Below are 23,771 nucleotides of genomic sequence, written 5' to 3'. Positions count from 1 at the left end.
GTGACATGTGGAGTTGTGGTAGTTTGACTTCAGTGTGTTAAAGTCAGAGAGCCGTGTGTCTCTATAGTGAGAGGTTTTTGTACGGCCGCTCAATGACTTTGTACCACTGTGGTGGACTTTTGGTGGAGGAACTAGACTGGATGTTGGAAATAAGTTTCTGTATGAATATTAAACCTAATGTTAAAATACAGATTTTTATATTTGATCCAAATAAATCACAATTTGACAACCTCAGAGACAGCTGCTAAATGATTTTCTATTCATGAGGTTTTTCTAACAATCGATATGGACGCCTTAATGACTGAAACAACTGAATGAAATTTATTTGTCATTAACATTTATTGAAAATGTTAAAGCAGCTGTCTCTCTGTTTATTTGTAATATTTGTCATGGTGAAACTCTAACTCTAATGAAATCGTGTTTTTATCGGTGCTGCTTTACCGTGAAGGTTCACTCAGGACAGTTTGATTTCTGTCACACTGAAACATAAACAGGTTGATATTTAACAAAGAGAAGTGTTTTAAATGTTTTCCTGAGATTCATTTTCTGACAACTCTTTAAGGTATTTATCTGATTCAGTTGCTTGAAAGAACCGAACAAAACAAACATAAAGAACGATGTTTTAAAATGCACGTAATCTCTGATCTCTTTATGCGTCTAATTTAGACATTTTTCTGATTTGAATTCACATGAAGAACATTTTAATGTGTTAAGTTGATTCTCTGTTTTAGTTTGGGTTTTTTTAACCTACAAACTGTTTTAAAAATGTGTTGCAAAGTTTTTGGAGTATTTTGATGGGGAATGTTTGTAATGTTTTAGATTTGAGTCAGATGTAGTTTAAATATATTTCAGGTCGTTCTGTGTGATTCTCTCTCTGTGTGCTGATGTGCATGAGAGGCTTCTTAAAGGGAAGTGAAACAATGTGTGAGTGAGTGACTGGTGGAGCAGAAAGAAACATCTGACAGAAACTCCTAAAAAAAGAAAATCAACTCTCAGACATTAAAGGTGTCCTATAGGGTTTGGTGTTTGATTGACAGTTGTGTGCTCCCTGTCCTCTAATCTGATTGGTGTCTCCTATAGGTGATGTGCGTCCCACCCTGACGGTGCTGCCCCCCTCCAATGAGGAGCTGGAGCAGGGGAAGGCCACCCTCATGTGCCTAGCCAACAAGGGCTTCCCCTCAGGCTGGAGTCTGGCCTGGAAGGTGGACGGCAGCAGCAGCAGCAGCAGCTGGGAGGAGAGCAGGAGCCCTGCTGTGCTGGAGAAGGACGCTCTCTACAGCTGGAGCAGCACCCTGAGGCTCTCTGCAGACCAGTGGAGGAAGGTGGGCTCTGTGACCTGTGAGGCCACCCAGGGCGCCCAGGCTCGAGTCACAGAAAGTCTGAGTAGAGACCAGTGTTCCCAGTAATGCCTCACTGGGACTCTGCTGCTGGTTTTACTGTGGTACTGCTCTCACTCTGCACCTTTCTCTCTCTCTTTACTTCATGTTTCTAAAGAATAAATATTAGCTTGTTGCTTCAGATGTGTGTGTATCGTTTCCTGATAATAAAAATATGTTCATTAAATCAATGAGAAATACACTTTTTGTCTTTTTCAATTATTTCAAATGTGTAAAAACATCTTCATCAACGATCACATTGAGATCAATTCTTCAGAATGTAAACCGAATTAAAGCTAATTTAAAATATTTTGTATCATGAAACATCTTCATAATAAACAGTATAATTAAATAATGTACAAATCATGAATTGTGAATTAATTTTAGAAATCCAGAACCTCAAAGACAGCTGCTAAATAATGCTCTATTCACAAGATTTTTCTAACAATCGATATGGACGCCTTAATGACTGAAACAACTGAATGAAAATCATCAAATCAGCTTTCTTTACTGAAAATGTTAATGACCAAGGCTTTAAAATTTCTAGTGGTTTATGTTTATCAAAAGAAAAGAGAGGAAAACATCTCAATGAATGTGTTTTAGCTCAAATAAATATTTTAAATTTGTTAAATAAAGCGTGATATCATCAGCATAGAGATTTCAAATCAGTGCTTCTGCAATTTAAACACTCAAAATATTTACAAACTGTAAAAGTAGAAAAAAGTAGAAACTAAACTACAAAATTAGTTTTATTAGGATAAAATGTACGTGTGTGTGTAAAGATAGATAAAAGATACATCCGACAGATGGGCTAGAACTCATCATCAATGATGTTTTCTGGGTTCATGGGGGGTTTCGGGTCTTGTAACATCAAACACCCTTGTGTATTCATTGAAAGAATTAAAATAGATAATCTTCTTAATGTGCAGAATATTTATAGTTTATAGTTTAAATTGATTTTAAACTATACTGTGTTTCATGGAACTTTGTTTTAGTTTCTCTGCAGCTGTTCAGTCAGATCAGTTCCTCTTCAGCTGACGGAGGTTTTTGTACGACATTGTATCACTGTGTGAACGGGAAGCTGTTACTCTGCTGACAATAATAATCTCCTGAATCTTCAGTCTGGACTCCACTAACAGTCAGAGTGAAGTCAGTTCCAGATCCACTTCCACTAAAACGAGCTGAAACTCCAGATTGACGGCTTGTAGAATAATAAATCAGGAGTTTAGGAGTTTCTCCAGGTTTCTGAAGATACCAGTGGAGGGAAGTACTAACACTTGTGCTGGTTTGACATCTGATAGAGACAGTCTGTCCTAGAACAACAGACTGAGATCCAGGAGTCTGAGTCAGGAGGATGTCTCCTGATGAACCTGAAGAAACATGAAAAAAGGGGAGAAGGTTATCGAAACGGACGGAGAAAGATGAACAACATCCAAACAGAATCTTTGCTTTCTTAACTTTAGAGAAACGGTGGAAAAAAGGTAAATGCTGCTTCTTTAAGTTTTTCTCCATAACAGTGATTATTGTAGTGAAACTGGCCTCACCCTGAACAAGGAGCCCAAAGATGACAATGTGTAGAATCAATGACATCATCATCATCGTATGTCAGCGTCTCTGAAAGGCCTCAAACAGCCGCTGATCGACACCGGCCTCTTAAAGTCCGAGAGCAGAGAGGGAGGACAGATATGCAAACACACAGAGTCAGTCAACTGAAGCGAAATATATAAATCTACCTCAAGCAAACAATCTAAAAAATATGAATTTAAAATTCAAAGAGTTTGTCAAGCTTGATGAGGAATTTTCTCCTCAGTGGATGATTTTAAATATTAGAGTTTATACATTTAATGATCAATGCAGTATGATAAAAGGTAAATATAATAATAAAAAACACATGAGGATATCAATAAAAAACCTTTAAAAAAAAGATCAGTAGAGATATGGACAATTTCATTCGATTAGGTTAAATATATATGCAGTACCAAAGGATTTGGGTTCATGATTTAAACATAGCCTGTTGTCATGACCCAACGATTCAAAAATGTGACTGAAAACGTACATTAGTTGACTCAAATCTGAGATAATCCAGTGTTTTTCAAAGCTTTCTTTGCTTCACTTCCAGAATAACAAACAGCAACTCTGTGTATTTGCTCTATCTGTTTTAAACATTAAGGAATTGATTCGAAATCCATTAGGCCTATGTAGAATTTATCTTCCTAAACTGTCTTTTTTGTAAGATGTCGTCAGTGTCACTTTTTATAAAGAAAATATGTGCATTGTTTTATTAGTGATAACCTCAAAATTAAAAAGAAAACATGATATTTTACATTTTTATTGCCAGACTTGTAAAAATAAGTATCGTGATCCGTATCTTTGAATGTGTTCTTAGAAAAACTGCTGCAGCTTCTTGTTACTCAGTCATGCTCAGCACAGTAAGACTTTCACATGTGTATCTTGAGAACTGAAACTGTCTGTTTCCACGGATCAGCAGTGATGCATTTCTGTTGCCGTGGTTACTCAGTTTCACCCGGACGAGAGGAGGACCAGCAGAACTGGCAGTTTGACTAAACGTTTTCTAGTTTATTTTTATTTTTCTTAATGTGGCTCAGTTACTGTCAGTCCAACAAGTGTTAACAAACTAACAAATAAAAGTGAAACAAGTAAACAAATAAAGAAGAAGGAACAACACTGTTACATTTAACACAAAGTGCACGTTGAAAAAGGAATTGAGTAGCTCTCTCATAAATGTAGGCCTACATATTCACTCCAAACAGCTTCTCTGTCATGATCTCGGCTGTGCCTCTTCTTCATTGTTTCTGTGTGGTGTGTTGCTGTTTCCCTGTTTGTGTCATTCAATAAGTAACTATAACCATCTCATGTTTCTGTGTCCTAGAATTACTCAACCTGACAGTATACATGCCTTTGACATACTCTCACAACTTTCATAGCTGTTAGTTTCTGGAAAAGATCTTAACACTTAACTCCTTTTTTTTTATTTATAACTACAGTGGCCCTGAAGTGCAAAACAAAGCAACAAATAAGAAAACTCAACAACAAATCAAAAAACACAACCACAAATAAGAAAACACAACGACAAATAAGAAAACACAATGACATTAACTTTAACGGAAAAGGTAGGTACCTGGAGTTGACAAGGATCGTCGCTGATTGGACGAACGCAATGTCCGTCTTTTTAACCAGAAGTAAATACTTCATACGCCTTTGGAGCCAGGCAGAGAAATGTCAACGAAGTAAGCGGAGATATAAAATTCATGATGTATTGCCCAAATTGTGGCAAAGAGCTCCCAGAAAATGTACGGCCGAACTTTTGCAGTGGTTGTGGCAAGAGGTTACGAGACTTTACATCCATTAAGAGTGATTGTATTATCCCCTGTGACTGCTGATAAACATTGTTCGTCTCTGAGGCAGTCACTTACAGACTTTGGGCCCGTTTCTGAAAGAAGGTTGAACAAACCCTCAAACTAACTCTGAGCTCTGAGTTGATTTACCCTCAGGTGGGAAACTCTGAGTTTTCGTTTACCAGATCAACAGATTTGAATTAGTTAAATCAACTCTGAGTAGGTCCACTCGGTGTTCAGCGCGTGCACCACGATGATAAAAAGCCAACATGAATGGAGCCCCGATACTACGATTCACCATGGCAACAGGTGACAAAAAAAGAGATCCTCCTACTTTAACCCTCTCGAAATACACCGATAACTTCATGTGGCCACAGGCTACAGCAAATATGAACAGGTTTTAAGAAGGAAAAAAAAGGAAAACTGCTGCAGCACAGCGGCAAAGGAGAGAGAAGTGATGTAAGAGAAAACAGCTGCTCGTGTCAACGCGTAATGAAGTCTATTAATTTTAATTAATTAATTAAATATTTAATCAGAATTTAAATATTGCAGGTCAAAACTGATGGAATGGTAGGTTATTAAACCTATACAATTTATTTTCATTAAGATGCAATCCAGCAGAAGAAAAGCGACTTTTAAACAGCTCAAAATGAAATATAATAACATAATAGGCTCATATAGATTTATAGTGAACTTCATTCAGAGTTTATTTGAATGTGCATTAACTTTATCCTCAACATAAAGCTGTATTCACACACATAGGCTAAATGTCCTCTCACCTTTATCCTGTTTAGTTTATAAATTAACCCTAATTAAATTAACATCTCCCGACGTTAATGTAGCATAGGCTCTAATTCCCTACGGAGTAATGTAGTCTTCATACCGACTTAAAGACATGCCATGTTCGATAAAACAGTTTGTTTTATACGCTGTAGTAGGCTATTGCCACCCTAACATATCATATTACAGTTTTTTCCAATTGCTAAAACACAATTTTAAAAACTAGGCTGGTTTTATCAAAATACTTAATACAATTCACAAAACCACACACCCAAACTGCAAAATACCTCATTTATCCTGCAAAATGAAGCACTGCAACCAAAACTACATATAGCATTATCAAAATCAAACTTTTGCACCAAATGGCACACACTTCATTCATATTACCAGATTTGTGTCTAACCAATCACACACTGTTGGGCATAATGAAAAGCACTCTCATCTTTAGTATGCTTTGCCATAATACTAAAATAGTTCGAATTGTAGAAAATTCTCCAGATTGTTCACATGCACAGAAATATTTGCAGATAAACACTCATGCTGTTGAAACATTTATTTTTTTATTTTTCACCAAACAAGTCAGTGCTACATATACCAGAACAGTAAAACGGCTCAAGTTGGGCTGCACTCTCTGTCCAGCCTCTCGCATTGTTGATGACATGATCAACTAAGGTTACTCTGATTTCATTTGAAAGTTGTTGTCTTCTTTGGCCATGAACTCCTCTACCAGCTCTACCCCTACCTCTCACTCTTCCTCCCCCTCTCATTCTCACCCTCCCTCTTCCTCTCTCTGCAAAGTCTTCCATTGTTGTTGTAAAAAAAAAGGTGCTAACTTGTGGTCTTTTCATAGTGCTTACTTCCTGATTGAAGTGATAACAATTAACCATTGAGGTGTCTGGCCAGGTGACACATACATTGGCCAATTAGCTCATGTAGTGTCATTTTGAATGGCAGTGTTTTGAAATGACAAACATGTGACTTTATGTCAGATTGTTGTGTCTTATGCAGAGAACCGTGATCAGTGCATTTAAAAAGTGCCCATTTAAATTGCAAAATGTGTGTAAAGTAGAAATGTGTTTAGACTTTTGGAGACTTGAGAAGAGGTTTTGCTCTCTGTGTGTCAGTTTAAATAATTGTGCTATGCATGTCATTTTAGTGTGTTAGCAATTGGAAAAAACTGTAAAACAACCTGGATTTTTATTCAGACAAACGGTGAATCTTCACTAACACGGCGTGATACGGACTGAATGAAAGAATGAGGAAATGAAACGACGTTTCTGGCTCTGAAAGAGGGAGGAGACCTAGAGAAACTCGGGGTTCATTGAAGAAAACCTGCTCCCGACCAGGTTAGGTTCACAGACTCAGTTACCATAGTAACTGACTCAGAGGTAAAGTTACCTCTCCCTCTGAAACGGGCTGGAGTTACCCCTCTTTCTCGGGTTTGAGTGACCTCCTCTTCTGAAACGGAATACCCAGAGTTTCCCTCATTTCAGGGTTAACTGACTCAGAGTTTACACAAAACCTTCTTTCAGAAACGGGCCCAAGGTCTGTAAGTGACTGCCTCAGAGTCGAACAATGTTTATCAGCAGTCACAGGGGATAATACAATCACTCTTAAATCTCGTAGCCTCTTGCCACAACCACTGCAAACCACGGCCGTACATTTTCTGGGAGCTCTTTGCCACAATTTGGGCAATACATCATGAATTTTAAATCTCCGCTTACTTCGTTGACATTTCTCTGCCTGGCTCCAAAGGCGTATGAAGCATTTACTTCCTGTTAAAAAGACGGACATTGCGTTCGTCCAATCAGCGACGATCCTTGTCGACTGCAGGTACCTACCTTTTCCGTTAAAGTTGAAGTCATTGTGTTTTCTTATTTGTCGTTGTGTTTTTTGATTTGTTGTTGTGTTTTGCACTTCAGGGCCACCGTAAAAAAAAAAAAAAAAAAAAAAACAATGAATAAAAACACATGAATTAATACATTAAAGTTAATTAAAACACACAAATACATATTAAAAAGAAGGGCTGAGAAGGGAGGGGATTGTCCCCGGATCAGGGAGTTAAAATTGGTATTGACCCAAAAGTGGGACATTTTTGTCACTGGTCCAGGGAATGACAAATGTGTTCACCCAGAAGTGAATTTTTTTTAAAATTCATAAATAATCTAATTAAAAACAAGTTAATTAAAACACTCAAAAACTATATACAATGATTAATAAAACATGAATAAAAACAAGTTCAGTTCAGTTCAGCTGAGCTTTAGAATTGGACAAGTTCATTAAAACACACAATTACGTATTAAAAACACACAACTATACACAACACATGAAAAAAAACAAGTTCATTGGAATAAACAACTCCATACAAATTTAAATCAATTAATAGATTTAAAAAATAATTACAGAAAGGCAGGAGAGGAAGTAGCTCCTAAATTGTCTTTTCCAAAGATCTTGTTCAGTGCTACTTTAATAGCAACTGAAGACATCACCCTTTTGAGCAAACTGGCACCCACCTTTTGGCTCACCCTTTAGGCAGGGTGAGTAACTGCATCTTTTGATGAAAAAACCATCAGGAGCTTTTACAGGGACAGTTGAGGAGAGGAGAGTTTTTCTTTATCTAGCTCTTCCTCTTGTTCCCTGCATGCTCCATGTCTAGTGAGGGAGAGTGAGGGAATGAAAAATGTGTTTACCCAGAAGTGTGACATTTTTCAGCTGGTGATGAACTGTCTGGTGTAGCGCTGTCCCCACCATTTCACAAAGCTTATCTGCACCCTGAAGCCTGTGGGAGTCTGCTGCCTGAATTTGTGGTTCTTCGGCCTCTGCAGGTTCCCAGCTCAAGGTTCTCAACGTCCTCCTCACTCCGCTCCGCTTACAGAGATCAACAGAACTAACTCATCACACACTCCTGGTCTTCAATTCCACAGCCAGAGGCCGTCTTCCACACACTTCTATCAAACTCATCACACACTCCTGGTCTTCACCTCCACAGCCAGAGGCCATCTTCCACACACTTCTATCAAACTCATCACACACTCCTGGTCTTCACCTCCACAGCCAGAGGCCGTCTTCCACACACTTCTATCCGCTCTAGGAGCTCTCAAAGGTGGACAAACTCATCACACACTCCTGCTCTCAGCCAGTGCCTGCAGAGACTGTCGTTTGTAGGATGGAGAATGAATACAGACACACAGACTCCTTCACAGACTTTCACATGTGTATGACCACTTACCTCCTCTGTAAACATTATGCCGGTAAATATCCAGTGTTTGGCGGCCGATGATGATTCTCGTTTGTGTACGTACGAGCACGTATGACGAGCACACGAGGGAGAGCGAGCAACAGGTTACTGGTGCAGTTCACCTAACGGCCATGCGGTGTCGCTACAAATCCTGGACCTAGCTTTCAGTGTTTTTTTAAAAGTTATATATAGCCCTTTTAAGCTCTCCTAAAATAAAATCAGTGTATATGTTTTTCTGATCACACAAACATAGTCAGCTAGTGTTTACATTTACCTTCACAATAGTACTGGATATGATATTTGTGTTTAGGGCATGAATTTACACACCCTGCAAACTTTCCCCAAACATATGTCCCTGTTTTAGATGGACTGGATTAGTCCGTCTTAAATGTAAGATGTAGTCGTACATGATAATTCTTCTTCATTGAAGCTTGTGATATCTGTTATCATTGTAAAACACTGGGCTCGACTGGTATTTGACTGTGTGTGTCTTCTCTTGTAAAGATTTGAGGTTTAGACCAGAAGGAGGAGATGAACTGATTCCTTATATTATAATGATGATTATTAAAGGCTTTATGTGTAGAATATTGATCTGAACTATTGTTTTAAAACATGAAAGATGCTCCCCACTTACAGAGCAAAGAATGCCTCTGTGCCTAAGTTGAATTTGAACTTAGTGCACTGCTCTAAACAATATGTAGACAGTTAAGTTAATATTGAATACAGATAAATCCTGGATGAAGTCAATCTTCTTACTGATACTACAGTCCTTGATATTAGTGCATGCTGACAGGTCACATCTGATTGCAGGTTAAACATTCTGTTTAAATATCTCTGCACAGCCCTGCTTTAGGATGACAGATGTTTTTCTATCAAGAGACCAGCTCTGTAGACATTTAAGCTAATACAGAATACAAATTAACCCAGAAGGAAAAGTTATCATTATCTAGAAAAAAATGAAAGAATTTGCAGTTAACAAGCATTTATGAGGTGAAAGCCTGGGTAGGGTACACCCCCCCCCCCCCCCCCCCCCTGCAGTGAATGAACAGCCCCTCTTATGTATGTAGACTTCTCTCAAGCCTGCAAGTCCTCTCTTTAGCCGTTTTCACATATGCACTCCGGATAATATATAGAAATTTACAGGAGGACTTCTCCGGAGATTCTCCCGACCTAGCCGTTCACATGTGCTCCTCACAGTGGGGGACTATCCCTGTCAGAGGGGAGGGGGGGAGACTATCCCTGTCAGAGGGGAGGGGGGAGACTTTCCCTGTCAGAGGGTGGGGGGGATTTCTCGAGGTGATGTAAATAAACAACGCGGAAGTAGCGGCCGTAGCAACAGAGTCCGCTACACAATGTTATAATGAGAATATTTGTCTTTATATCAATGCTATATGTAATCCAATGGAATGACAACATCCACAAGAGAGTGGAGAACAACATACTGACGAACAGAAAACATAATGCAGCCGTTTAATTACATGCACGGAGATAGTAGTGGTGGCGTGCAGACACTTTAGGCAGTAACTGTATATAAACGTCATTCTCTTTCTATTGGCTCGAATTGAAATCTCCGGAGTATATGCTGATGCGTTCAGACATCAGCTCACTCAGATTTTCTATGAATAAAATACTTGGGGTCTGTAGGAGAAACTCCAGGTAAAGTCTACGCGAAAAATGCGTCTGTTTGCGTTCACACATAGCCTAAAGAACCTCCGGGTAGCCAAATCTCCGGAGTTTTTCAGAAGATTTCCGTATGTGTGAAAAGGGTTTTAGAAGCTTCTATAAAAATAAAAAAAATGTTTCTATTTTGTATTTCTTTAGTATGTTTTCAGTAGAGGATATTTCACAGTAATCTTAAACATTCATTTTTATCAGATTTGAAAAAACATTTCTACTGTTACAGCGTGTCCAAACAAGCGTCAGCGACATGATCAGCCTGATTCTATAGTTTCCTATTGGAGGGTCCTAACTGCCCGTGTGTGATGCAGGGCGCCATTTTTACCCTGATACCCTGTTTCTATTATCCTCTCTGTCGCTCGCATAGACAGATGAAGAACAAGGGAGGACGGGGCTCTACAGGTGTAGAGAGTGGTGCATTAATAAAATCCACATCAGGATTGAAATGTTGAGCTTGTGTCAACAACACAAATGTTGTTTTTATTCCAGCTCACTGCGAGTCGTTTATTGAAGAACCTCTGAGTGTTGTGATTTGATTCAACAGCTCACCCACACCCGAACACGCGAACACATCACCCCTGTCCTGCAAAATCTCCACTGGCTCCCTGTCCCTTATCGTATCCAATTCAAAATCCTTCTCCTCACACATAAAGCCCTTAACCACCAGGCCCCCTCCTACCTCACGGCTCTCTTTCACCCTCACACTCCTGCACGCAGCCTCCGTTCTTCAAAACCTCCTATCTCCCCCTCTTAGAACCAAGTACCGAACCTGGGGGGACAGAGCCTTCTCCATAGCTGCCCCCTCCCTCTGGAACTCACTCCCTACACATATTCAACACTGTACCGACCCTCCTACTTTCAAATCACTGATCAAAACTCACCTCTTCAAACAAGCTTTTAATGTATGATTGTGATGTATTTCCTGTTTTCTGTTGTTTTACCTTTATTGTTGTTGTCTTTATGATTTGTGTGTAATGTTGCAATGTCTGTTAGTCTGTCCTTACTGTGCTGTTCTTTCTGTTTTTAACTATTGTACAGTGTCTTTGAGTTTTGAAAAGCACTTATAAATAAATTGTATTGTTATTATTATTATTATCATTATTATTAAATACAAAGCACCACACTTCAGTTTGTCCACCGTCAAAATAAAAGCTCCACACTTCAGTTTGTCCACCTTCAAAATAAAATCACCACACTTCAGTTTGTCCACCTTCAAAATAAAAGCACCACACTTCAGTTTGTCCACCTTCAAAATAAAAGCTCCACACTTCAGTTTGTCCACCTTCAAAATAAAAGTACCACACTTCAATTTGTCCACCTTCAAAATAAAATCACCACACTTCAGTTTTGCCCACCTTCAAAATAAAAGCACCACACTTCAGTTTGCGCACTTTCAAAATAAAAGCACCACACTTCAGTTTTGCCCACCTTCAAAATAAAAGCACCACACTTCAGTTTGCGCACTTTCAAAATAAAATCACCAGATGTTATAATAATGTTTAGAAGGGGAAACTGAAATCACAGAGCAGAGAAATACTTAAATTGATGCAGTGAGGACAGTAAACGTGCGATCATGTGCAATGAGTCACTCCTTTAAAACATGTTCTGCTCTCTAACAATCAAACACCAAACGAACCACGGTGAAATACGGTGACAGAGATGAAGAAAAAAACCATCTCTGATCTGGATCAGCGGTGTAAAAGTATATATGGTGCTAAACAAAGCAAGTTATCTGGATCTGTACTTCCATCGCCTTGTTCATTTAAAAGATGGACAACAGATGATGAAGTGAGTGTGGCAGTACACAGCGAGTGAGTAAGTGACGCCGGGCCCGGTGCTGAACAAGATCAGCAAACTGCTGGGAAACACGCTCTAACGGCTATGGGTGGACGGAATATCATAATCACAGGCTATATGAGAGAATTATATGCAGAACAATTCAGTTGTTTTTCTTTTTTTATGATCCAGAGAGCATGCTCTCAGTTGGAGTATGGTGTTATATTTGTGCCTTATTCCTGAGTGATCAATGAGCACTTTTGAACACATAAACATATATTTTGCGAGAGGTTTGAATCATATTTTGTATAAAAGTTATATACAAGAGAAAAATCATATAGTTTGAACAAACAAAAATCCATAAAGTGTTCATTAAATCAGTTTGAGTGCTTGCAACAATCCATACAAGTGTGCTTGTAACAATCTCTCTCCCTCAGTTTTCCTCGTGTGCTCTCTCTCTATGTCTCTCTCTGCGCTGGTAGGCCGCCGCCCACTCACTTTGGCAAGCCCTTTTAACATTTAAGTATTAGCTGTAATAGCAATTGTAGATATCAATAATAGCTTTTTGCATTGTTAGAATTCCAAGCTGACATATCCACAATGTAATTTTCACTAGTAACAATTCTAATTAAAGATATCTACAAGATATCATTTTTCACAAGTGGAAATGGTCATTGTAGATATATGTAACTTCATTACAATTAGTCAACTTGTGCCATTGACTTCTATTCAAATTGAATTACAGATAGCTGTAATTCAATTTTTACATGTTGTAATTCAAAGTCGACATATCCATAATGATATTTTGACATGTCACAATTCTAACTCATGATATCTACAACTCAATTCTCACTAGTAAAAATGTTAATTCTTGATATCAACAATTCTATTCTTACTAGTGACAAAGTTCATTTATGATATCTATAATTATTCTAACATTACAGATATCATAAATTAATTCTAGATATCTAAAATGCAATTCTTACTAGTCGAAATTACATTATTGATATCTTGACCTGGAATTATTACATGTAAGAATGTAACTACAGATATCTGAAATTACATTCTTACATGTAACAATTATATTAGAGATATTTACAATTTTCTTTTTAACTAGTCAAAATTGAATTGTTGATATAAAAAATTTAATTTCCACATGTAAAAATGCCATTGTAGATATCTTCAGTTGGTACAGACATATCCGAATTGAATATGGTAATTTGGACGACATATCCAAAATGAAGTTATTGTCCCGCCCACATATCCGAAATGAGTATGTTAATTTACAGCCTCTGACAACTTCTCAGGATTGGTTCATTGGGCAACTCCACTACCGTTACGCTCACGTACGCAGCGCTATGAATCTGATGTACACAGTTGGGAGTCGATGATTGAAAAAGGAGCGAGACGGAAACACTGAGACCGCAGTTTCTGCATTTGACAGAATTTTTAATGTGGCGAATCGAGCCAGACAGGAGCTGTTGCAGAGTAACAATGACATCCTTGTTCCTACCAGACGCTTGTTCCAACGTGACCGACATCGAATGTCAGGTAAACTATAACGGCGTAGTAACGGTTACTGGAAGGAGTAGACTATACATCCTTCCACTTCCTGAAGTGTTACAGGTATGCAGTTCCTCATACAGTAACTTTGGTCAGTGATTAAAAAATGTTGAACTTGGATCACATGAGTTGATAGTTTGTGAACTTTCACAATATATCACAGGAAACAACATTAGGTATGCAGCTCGCACCTCCTGAGCCTGCACCAGCAGCATGCTTTGAAAGTGAGCCTGTGCCAGCACCACTTTTTGAAACAAGCACAACTGAGGTAATGAAGAACACACCTCTTGCCTTCATTACCATTAGTTTTTGGTAAAAGTTTTGTATTTTTTCTGTAATGGGTTACTGTCATACACTTTTCTATTCTAATTATGTTGTATCTCTCGCTTATACTGATTGCTTTTCAGACATTGCAAGAATGGCTTCAACAAGACGCAGAATTTAATGAATCATTGTTGGCAGACAGACAAATAGTAGGCTACTTTCATGCTGGATTGTCATTGGAAAAAAAAACATTTGTATTGTATTAATTAGATGAAAACAGGAAATGAGATGTCAGGGACTGGAGTCACAGGAACAGAGACGGTGAAAGGTAAATTCTATTAGTTATGTAATGAAATATGATTTCAATTACTCTTTCACAGTCTGTCGCTCTAAAAATGCATTTTAAAATTCATACAAGTGTAATTATGTGTTATAGGCAATTGAGGCAAGACAAGACAGAATGGAAGCTTTTGAAGAGCCTACTGATGGTGTGCCGCTCAAATTCAAGTTTCCTAATGGAATGGAGAGGACGAGGAAGTTTGTCTTGTCTGAATCTATTCAGGTTATCACTTTACCTGTCTTAATGTTAACCTCTGAGAAGGAGTTCACCTCTGATGTTAAGTTTTGCTGTGGGTTGTGCATAGTATGATAATTCATAGATGTAAAGTCCTGTTTCTGTTGTCTGCTTTAGACATGGTTTGATTTTGTTGGGCAAGAGGAAATGGCCAGTGAGGTTTTATGTCTTTGAGAAGCAGCATCAACCAAAGTACTGGAAAGCACACTGTCAGGATCCATTGAGCAGTTCAACATCAAAGGGTTTTCGACCCTCTATGTTCAGTGGATGGTAACACCAGCTGGACAGGTGATTAGCAATGTCATTTCAAACATTTTCATTTGTACTAGTTTTTAAAAATTACAGTTTTAATGTATATTGTGTATCTGTATTTGTGTGTATTTTTTCCCTCCAATTCAGATAATAGATGCATGTGACCCGAGCAATGCTTGCCCTGCCATAGACCAACAGAGCCCTTCACCTGCTCCTTCTTCTCCTCCTCCTCCTCCTCCTCCTCCTCCTCCTCCTCCTCTTCCTTCTCCTCCTCACCAGTCTCCTGTACGATCACTGCCTCTTCAGCCAACTCTTAGAACAATAGTGGAGAATTCTCAAACTTCAAAGTTGTCTTTTGTCATCTAAGTTTTATATTTGTTTTTATGTTACAGAATTGATCTGCAAACTGTCTTGATGAAGCTCCTCAGCAAAGTGGATCTCACCTGTAATCACACAAGCAATCAAATAAACGTTTGCAGAGACAACATCTTGCAGGGTAGCCTTCAAGCGTTTAAACGACGCCGCTTTGACCCAGGAGCAAAGCTGGATGTGATATTTGTCGACAGTGAGGGGGAAGGAGAAGGGGCTGTGGATGACGGAGGGCCAACCAGGGAATACCTGCGGTTGCTAATGAGGGCTGTACAACACTCAAAGATATTTGATGGGCCTGAGAATGATAGGCTGTTGGCTCTTGATACTCATTGTAAGTAATTATTTAAAAAGAAGTGTAACCTGTATAAAACAAATGATTTGAATCTTTACATAAATGTTTGTTTTTCAGATCTTGAGACTGGACTGTACACCCTGATTGGAAAGATGGTGACCGTGTGTATAATCCATGGTGGAGTTGGCCCATCCTTCTTTTCTAAGCGTCTCTTTCTCCAGTTCTGTGGTAAATCTCCACCTCCTGCTTCATTGGATGAAGTGGGAGACCAGTCTTTCAGAGAAAAGTTATTAAAGGTGTGTATTGCACAGTTTTTGAAGCCTGGTCATTACATTTTCACTATAGATTTCTTCCCCTAAATAGGACTACTCTCATTATTGTGTTTTTTTAGATAAAAGAAGCTCAGACTGTCCATGAGGCAAATGATGCAATCACAGATGCAGAAGACAGTCTGAGCATGATGGGAACTCTGAGATACATCACATCCTTGGAGCAGAGGGATTCCCTGGTCCAGTCTGCAGCACATTATTTTGTTGATGGGCGGATGCACGTGGCATTGAGACAGTGAGCAGTTTATCCATCAGGGCAAAACTGAGGGGTGTGAAAGGGTAAACTTGTTCATATAACATTGATTTGTAATGTTCTAATTTATGTGTTTTTTTTTTCAGGTTTGAGGAAGGTTTCAAAACTCTGGGTTTCCTTGATGAGCTTAGGGCTCACCCTGGAATCTTTGAGGACCTGTTCACCAGTGCACCGAAACCACTGGAGGCCAAAGACTTGTCTACTTTGTTTGAAGTTGATTTCTCAGTCCCTGGAAGTAACAGACGACCCCTGGAAAATCAGACCATCTGTTTCTGGAGAGACTGGTTAATCGATATTGAGGGTACGATATTTCAATGGCATGTGTGTTTTTGGCTGGACCACTGAGCCAGCCCTAGGAATTTGAATCAGGTTAGGTTGATCTGTCAGTCATTTGTGTCTTATTGTGCAATTATAGTTTCATCAGTTTCATGTAGATGCAGTTGTACAATACTTGAAGCTTATTAGTGTGACAGGCATTTATATTTCTTTCCATGTGAGCTATAATTTCCTTTGCTCATGTCTTTGTAGAAGGAGAATGCAGCCTCTTGACGCTGGAAATGGTGCTGGAGTTTGCCTCTGGAGCTTCAGCAGTGCCTCCCCTGGGCTTCCCACAGCATCCTGTCATTGAATTTCTCCACGATGAAGACACTAAAATCTTTCCAGAGGCAAACACATGCGCCATAGTGCTCAGACTGCCCATTCACAAACAATATGAGAAATTCAAAAGCTGTATGACAGAAGGAATTCTGCAGGCTCCAGGTTTCGGCATTGCATAATGTAACCAGGGTCCTAGATAAACACTCTCTAAAATCTCAGCATTGTTTCAAAACAACCTCCCAAAACCTGAGCATTTTCTGAAAAACTGCAGTATGTCAACATTTCCTAAATAATTTTTTCTCAGCCTCTGTAGGAAATAAAAATGTATTAAAATCAATGAAAAGCTTACTTGACTTTAACTGTAGAGCATTACCTTTGCCCTAAAATGAATAAAGATTTTTTTTTAAATCTTTAAACTAGTGTTGTAGTCAAGACCACACTAACCGTGACAAAGACCTCCCCGAGACCAGAGAGCTCCGAGGCAAGACCAAGACATTTAGGGAACGAGACCGAGTCCAGACCAAGACAATAAAAATATCAATAAAATATCACAGAGGTTGAAAAAAATATTTAAGAAATCCATTGTTTAATTGAAGTTTGTGTCTTAATAAATCTGACAGCGACAAACAAGGTCTCTGCAATTTGTTTTCAGTGCAGCATTCTGTGGACCAAAGGTTGAAGTCAGTTCAGGCTTTAAAGTACAAGTTCATTACATTCTAGGGCAAAGCCCTCCTCAGACTTCTGTAACATTGCTGCAATTTTCTTCAAATTAAAACAGCTTTTTCAGTGCATTTGTGTAAAGTAATTACAACTGAACACAAGAATAATTAGTAGTTATAGTATGGTTATACTATTAAGAGAGGTTAATATTTGGGAGTCAAATATTTCAGAACTGATATGACGTTTACTGATATTTCCATGTTAAAGTACAACTCGCACCTTTTTTTCCCCCTCAAATGTGGTTATCAATGACATGTTCCAGTGTTATGCAATGGAGGCAGGACATTTTGCAGTTGTACAATAAAATTTTAATTGTATTTTTCAAGAAAAAATATGCAGTGTCTTTGATTTCTGAGGTAAAATGTGTGTAAAGTGGTGTACTGCAAGAAGTAGTCTTATTATTGGTCATTAGACAAAATATTATATTACTTAACTATGATCATATAGAGGATACTTTAAATAAAAGAATGAGCGGATTCCTCACCTGCCTTTAATATTTGTTGAAACAATATTATAATAGTAAAACATTGTCAGTGAACATTTACTATACAATGTCTAAATGCAGGAGTATTTTCAGTGTGGTAATACCACTTTTGCTTCTGTACAGGAGCAGAATACTTCTTCCATCATAAGGTATGGTATATGGTAATTTATACAACAGTTAGTTCTGACCAAGCAATATGATTGGATCAGAGGCATTACATGAGTGACGATATAGGACACAACATCACTGGGACTTTTCACAACATGTATCACTCCACCTCAGCCAGGAGCTTTGAATACTTTGAATTGACACTTACAGCTGACAGTTTTTATCTATTCATCATCTCAAACAACAGACTCTAATTTCAATGGTTTCATGATAAAATCCATTTCTTATGGGAGGCTGTGGCACAGTTGGTAGAGTCGTCGCCTCTCAACCGGAAGTGAGGTGGATTCTGGGTTCTTCCACAACAACAGCTGGGAAATGTTCATCATCATCAAGACTGGGGAAAGTGCCAATCCCATGGTGTGCCAAAAGGGCAAGACATTGTTGATGGCTGTGCTGTCCATCTCCATATTGGCCAGCATTCCTGCAATCCAGATTTGGACAGGTGTTCTGTTGTTTTCTGTGCGCAGACTGTGGTTATTCCAGGCATTTCTGAAGTTCTGAAGTCTTTTCTGAATTTCTGGCAGAAAGACAATTTGCAGTGCCATTTTGTGGAGTTCATCCTCAGGATCAAGAAGCTCAGAATTCTCAAGAGAGTAAAATGTGTCATAGAAAGATTGTAGAACATGCAGAAAAACATCTCTCCAAAGACGTTCTATTCTTTGGTTATGGACAGACTCGCCTGTGATGTGACTCCTCCTCTCCACACCTTGAACAAGGTTCATGAACAGTGCAACTTGTGAATTCTCACCTCCACTCTGGAAGGAAGGCCATACATGCAGGTTGCTTTTACAAACTGTGTCAGTACAGTGGAGGCACGATTATTTGTGTTGCAATTCAAGTATGTGATCAGTCGAGAGTGTCCATCAATGGCTCCATGGACCACCAAACCCCACCTTGTGATAAACATAAAGGAGAAAGGTACATTTGATTATCAATCTAACAGATTGGTGGAGTTGTTTTTATACCTCTAGATTATAGTACATTGAAACTACTCAGTAAATGTACAGACAGGGACAAATTAAAGGAAAACCCTTAAATAAAATAAACATAAACATCTGAAAGTGAGATGCTTCTGTTCACCAGAGCTCATTGGATGGTCTGGTGAGGATGAAAATGATGTGAATAAATGCTTGGGCCATTAAGTCACCAGAACTCAACCAAGCTGAACATCTATGGAAAATTTTAGTCAAACGTAACAATGCTCTCCACCACGATATCCATAAAGCCAACTGATATAATACAAACTTTCAACTTCAAATGTATTTAGTGATGTATGTGATTTTCTCTGATGCTATATGTAATTTGGTCAGTCTGTCCGTGTTTGTTTTTCTTTCTATCTGCTGGACTCAGGTCTCTCTTACAAAAAGAGTATAATCTGATAACATAAATTATATAAATTAGAGAATATATTGTGTAGTTATGGAGTTCATCCCTGTTAATAGTTAGTCATGTATATAACATACAGACCAATTACCTTATGAGGCGCATGTTTCCATCTATGTGCCATAAACTGTTGGGATGGGGAACATGGTACACCCTTCTGGTCACAGCACTGCTCCACCTGCGCGCAGCTGCAGCAGGATTTATCTGGGTCAATGCGTCACGTACCCTACGGCGTGGAACGAACAGCCCCTCAGCTCGGAGGAATCCTCTCATCATCTAATAACATAGAACCAACACACAAACCAAAAACATTTTCAGCTAGTTGTATTGGTGACCCGAATTAAAAAATTAATTTTCCGTATAGTTCATGGGAAACATAAAAACTACTGTACCTCACTTCCTGTATTAGGATCAAGCCCATGAAGTCTTGTGATGTGTTGGATGAGCTCTTCGTCTGTCACTGGTAGATGTCCTCTTCGAACAGACACTCCAAGCAGCTTTGTTTTCTTGTAAAGAAACGATGAGGAGCAACCAAACATGCCAGCCATTTGCTTGACAGTGTATCCTTGTCTCAGCAGAAACACTATTTGCTGCCTTGAAACATCAATGGCTGGTCTGCCACGGCCTCCTGAAAAATAGGCAACAACAGGGAGCTAAAAAATGACTTTCAAATATATGAATTGCAGATTACTGACTACCTTATTAAACTGTAAAACAATCTCTTAATGTATGTCTTAGAGTCCTGTATCTAAATGTGTACATATATAATAGAAGAAAGATTTAATATTATATGCACTAAAGTATCAAAAGTTAAACTACACTATGTATTTTGTATAGTTGTATGGTTTGAAGTGTTCAATCGTTGATGTAGGGAACATAGTGACTAAAGATTCTGTTCAAATAATTAATGGTACAGTTATGCTGACTCTGATCTCCTTTTAACGTTGGTAGGTTTGAACTTTGAAAGGGCAAAATTGTCATCAATTTATAACATGTTTTCTGTGCTGATCATGTCTTCAGAGTTGCTAATAGGCCTAACTGAAGGGTTCAGATAATAGTATGGTGTAAAAAGAATAATTATTTTTAAAATGTAACAGAGTTAAAGCATTTCCTAATGAAGATCCTCAAGTAAAGTATACACAAGTTACCAAAAAACTACAGCCTACCGACATAAATTACACTTGGTAACATGTAATAGACTTTTTTAAGACCACCATAATCATTTTCAACAATTTGTTGTTCTTGTTTACGTGTTTTTGTCTTATTTTAGTCACTGCAGCCTGGTATTCATTTTTTAACTTTCCTGGACAAATATATTTTACAGTGACATACCAGGAAGGAAACTATGTTTCAACATGTCAAAATGTAATTTCCACTAGTGAAAACTAAATTGCTACTTGTCAGCCAGACTGTTTTAATGTTAAAAGGGCTTGCCACAGCTTCTGTCTGCCAACGCACGTACTGCTGCAACTCTGTAATTCACTGTAACATCATCTAAACCCCCAGACACACCAATCTTTTTTACCTTTTGGAGCCATCTCCTAAAAACTTCTACATGTCTCCACCTCTCCGCTCTCGTCCTGATACACCAATCGGATGTCCTTATATGGAGAGATGGGGGTGTGGTAGTATGCTGCCGATTTAGAATGATTCTGATTCACTCACATACGCCTGGTGGTGAGAACAAAATATGCTGGTACGCACGTGTCATGAATCTGACGGTGAGTTTGCGTATGCACTTATTTAATGCGCAGAGTAAGAACATTTCTACACACATATTAGTGAATGAGGCCCAATGAGAGTAAGGGAGACAGTGGGACAGACAGAAGTCTTAGAAAAACCCTAAATGTTACATAATATGAGCATAAAGCTCTTAAGACTAACAAATGGAGTCGATTTGCCTTGTACAACATCAGGAAGATCAGACCTTACCTGTCAGAACATGCTACACAGCTCCTGGTACAGGATCTTGTGATATCACACATCGACTATTGCAACTCTCTACTGGCAGGTCTTCCTACATGCACTATCAAACCCCTGCAGATGAAACAAAATGCAGCAGCACGACTGGTCTTCAACCTTCCTAAAAGAGCACATGTCACTCTGCTGTTCATCTCCTTACACTGGCTCCCAGTTACTGCTCGCATCAAATTTAAAACTCTGCTGCTCGCTTACAAAACAGACACAAAAACGGCTCCTCCTTACTTTAACTCTCTCATCCAGGTCTACACTCCCTCCCCCCCACTACGCTCTGCCAATGAAAGGCGTCTGATCCAACCTTCACAACAGGGTCCTAAGATGCTAAATAGACTCTTCTCCTCTGTCGACCCCTGGTGGTGGAATGAACTTCCAAACTCCATTCGATCTGCAGAGTCCCTCTGCATCTTTAAGAAAAAGCAAAAGACCCAGCACTTTATAAGTACCTACGACCTGATGACGACGGTTTAGATATTGTTGTTGATGATGATCATCTCGGACAACTGTGTGTGAGATTGAAAGGTTTCCATGGTGATATGAATTCAAAGGGACTGCTGTAATTTAATTCTGGGGAATTTAGTTGGATTTAACCTCTGAAACTCCCGATCTGTGTCCAAAGAAAATCAGCACATCACAACATATCTAACAGTTATGTGAGAATGTAGCTTGCTTCTCATCGTTTTAAATCAACACTAACAATAAACTACACGAACCATATTTGTGTAAGCGGACTTCAGGGTTGTAAACAGCATCCAGCAGTCTGTGTTGTCGCTCGTTTTCCTCTTTTGATCGACGAAGTTGCTCCTCATATTCTGCTATCGTTCTTTCAAACAGATCAAATATCTCTTCAGCAGCAGCAGTCAGTCTCTGGTTGACGAAAGATCTCAGTGTTTTAGCTTTAGACATTTTCACACACACACACAGGTTTGTACAATTTAATGATGTCGACATTTTAAACTGATGGGAAACCAGCTGTCTTCTCACTTAGCTGCTTTATGTCAGAATGTCCTCATCCCGCCCATTCTGCTGATCCCTTTAAAAACATATTTCTTATAGTCTGTCTGTCAGTCTGCCTCTGTGTGTGTGTGTGATTGGCAGAGAATCATACCTACAGTTCAGCTGAAAGGCTTGGAGAGGGTAAAAGACTCCAGCAGCACGTGGAGTACGAAGATCAATTTGATGATCCAAGGCAAATTTCCCACTAGGACAATACAGTTCATCTTATCTATCTCATCTTGTCTTATCTTATTAACTTAATATGATGTGTTTCAGCTTGTGACCTTTGATGACCCTGCTGGAGGCTACAAGCTGAATCATGTTGGTCTTAAAAAGTTCATGAAGTTGATCTTCATCATACGAGTGTTGATTAATTCAAATGGTTGTTTAATTCTGATTTTTTTATTGATCTTATTGACTGATATTTCTTTCTCTTCTCAGCCCTGATTGGTGAAACCTTAAGTATTTTTATTATTTTTATCTTCTTTATTAATATATTTTATAGGCTTTTTTATCATGTTGGTCTGTTATTTCTTATCTGACAATCGTGTCCATTTTTGTTTGTAAAAGTGTCTGTGAGTTCTTTTGTTTGCTGTCCTGTAATTGTAAATGTATTTTATGTTTTTTGTTCGTACCTGCCTTTAGGGACTACAGATGAAATGTAGCTTTTGTGCTAATTCCGGCATATTGACTTTGATGTGATTTGCTGATTCATGTGCAATGTCCTAATTCAATAAATACAATTTAAATTGTTGACCTTCTCTTCATTGTGTTGTTTCTTGTTACATCTGTTTCATATTGTGTGTCATGATGGACGTCGCTTTGCTGGCTGCAAAACAAATCTGCCCACAGATACAGTCACCTGAACCTGAACCTGAAGTCCTAGTTTGGTTGTCATGAAACCAGAATTTTTTACTTGGATAAGTTATCAGTAAAAATCAAACAAAATTGGGCACAGCTGGCGTAGTGGTTAGTGCGCTTGCCCCATGTACGGAGGCTGTTGGCCCAGGTTCGAAGCCAACATGTGGCTCCTTTCCATCATATTGTTTCCCTGATTTCCAACTTTATCCACTTTCCTATCTCTACAATAAAGGCACATAAAGCCCACCTGCCAAAAAAAAGTCAAACAATATTGGTAACTGTTTCAAGTCTTACTTTATGCTCCCCCAAAACACAACATCCTCTTTTAAGTTCACATATTCTGCTCCTCTTCCCCTGTGTGTGAAGTTTCTTGTTCTAAATCCACTCTGATCCTGTATTTGATCATGTCTATAAACCACTCTATTTCAGCCCTGCTCAGAACAGGCTGTTTCTGTGTCTGTACCTTTAAATATGTAAATGAGC

General features: G+C 38.7%; 1 gene segment (V, D, J or C); it reads left to right on the top strand.

The window, feature by feature from the left end:
* Positions 1-945: 945 nt before the first annotated feature.
* Positions 946-1,421, top strand: LOC132991411 (Ig kappa-b4 chain C region-like). The segment is given in 1 exon segment: positions 946-1,421. A coding segment is annotated over 1 exon segment (255 nt).
* Positions 1,422-23,771: the final 22,350 nt, after the last annotated feature.

This window comes from Labrus mixtus, chromosome 16 (assembly GCF_963584025.1).
Source record: "Labrus mixtus chromosome 16, fLabMix1.1, whole genome shotgun sequence".
NCBI classification, from domain to species: Eukaryota; Metazoa; Chordata; class Actinopteri; order Labriformes; family Labridae; genus Labrus; species Labrus mixtus.
Note: the sequence above shows the minus strand (reverse complement) of the source record. Positions and strands in the feature narration are given on the sequence as shown.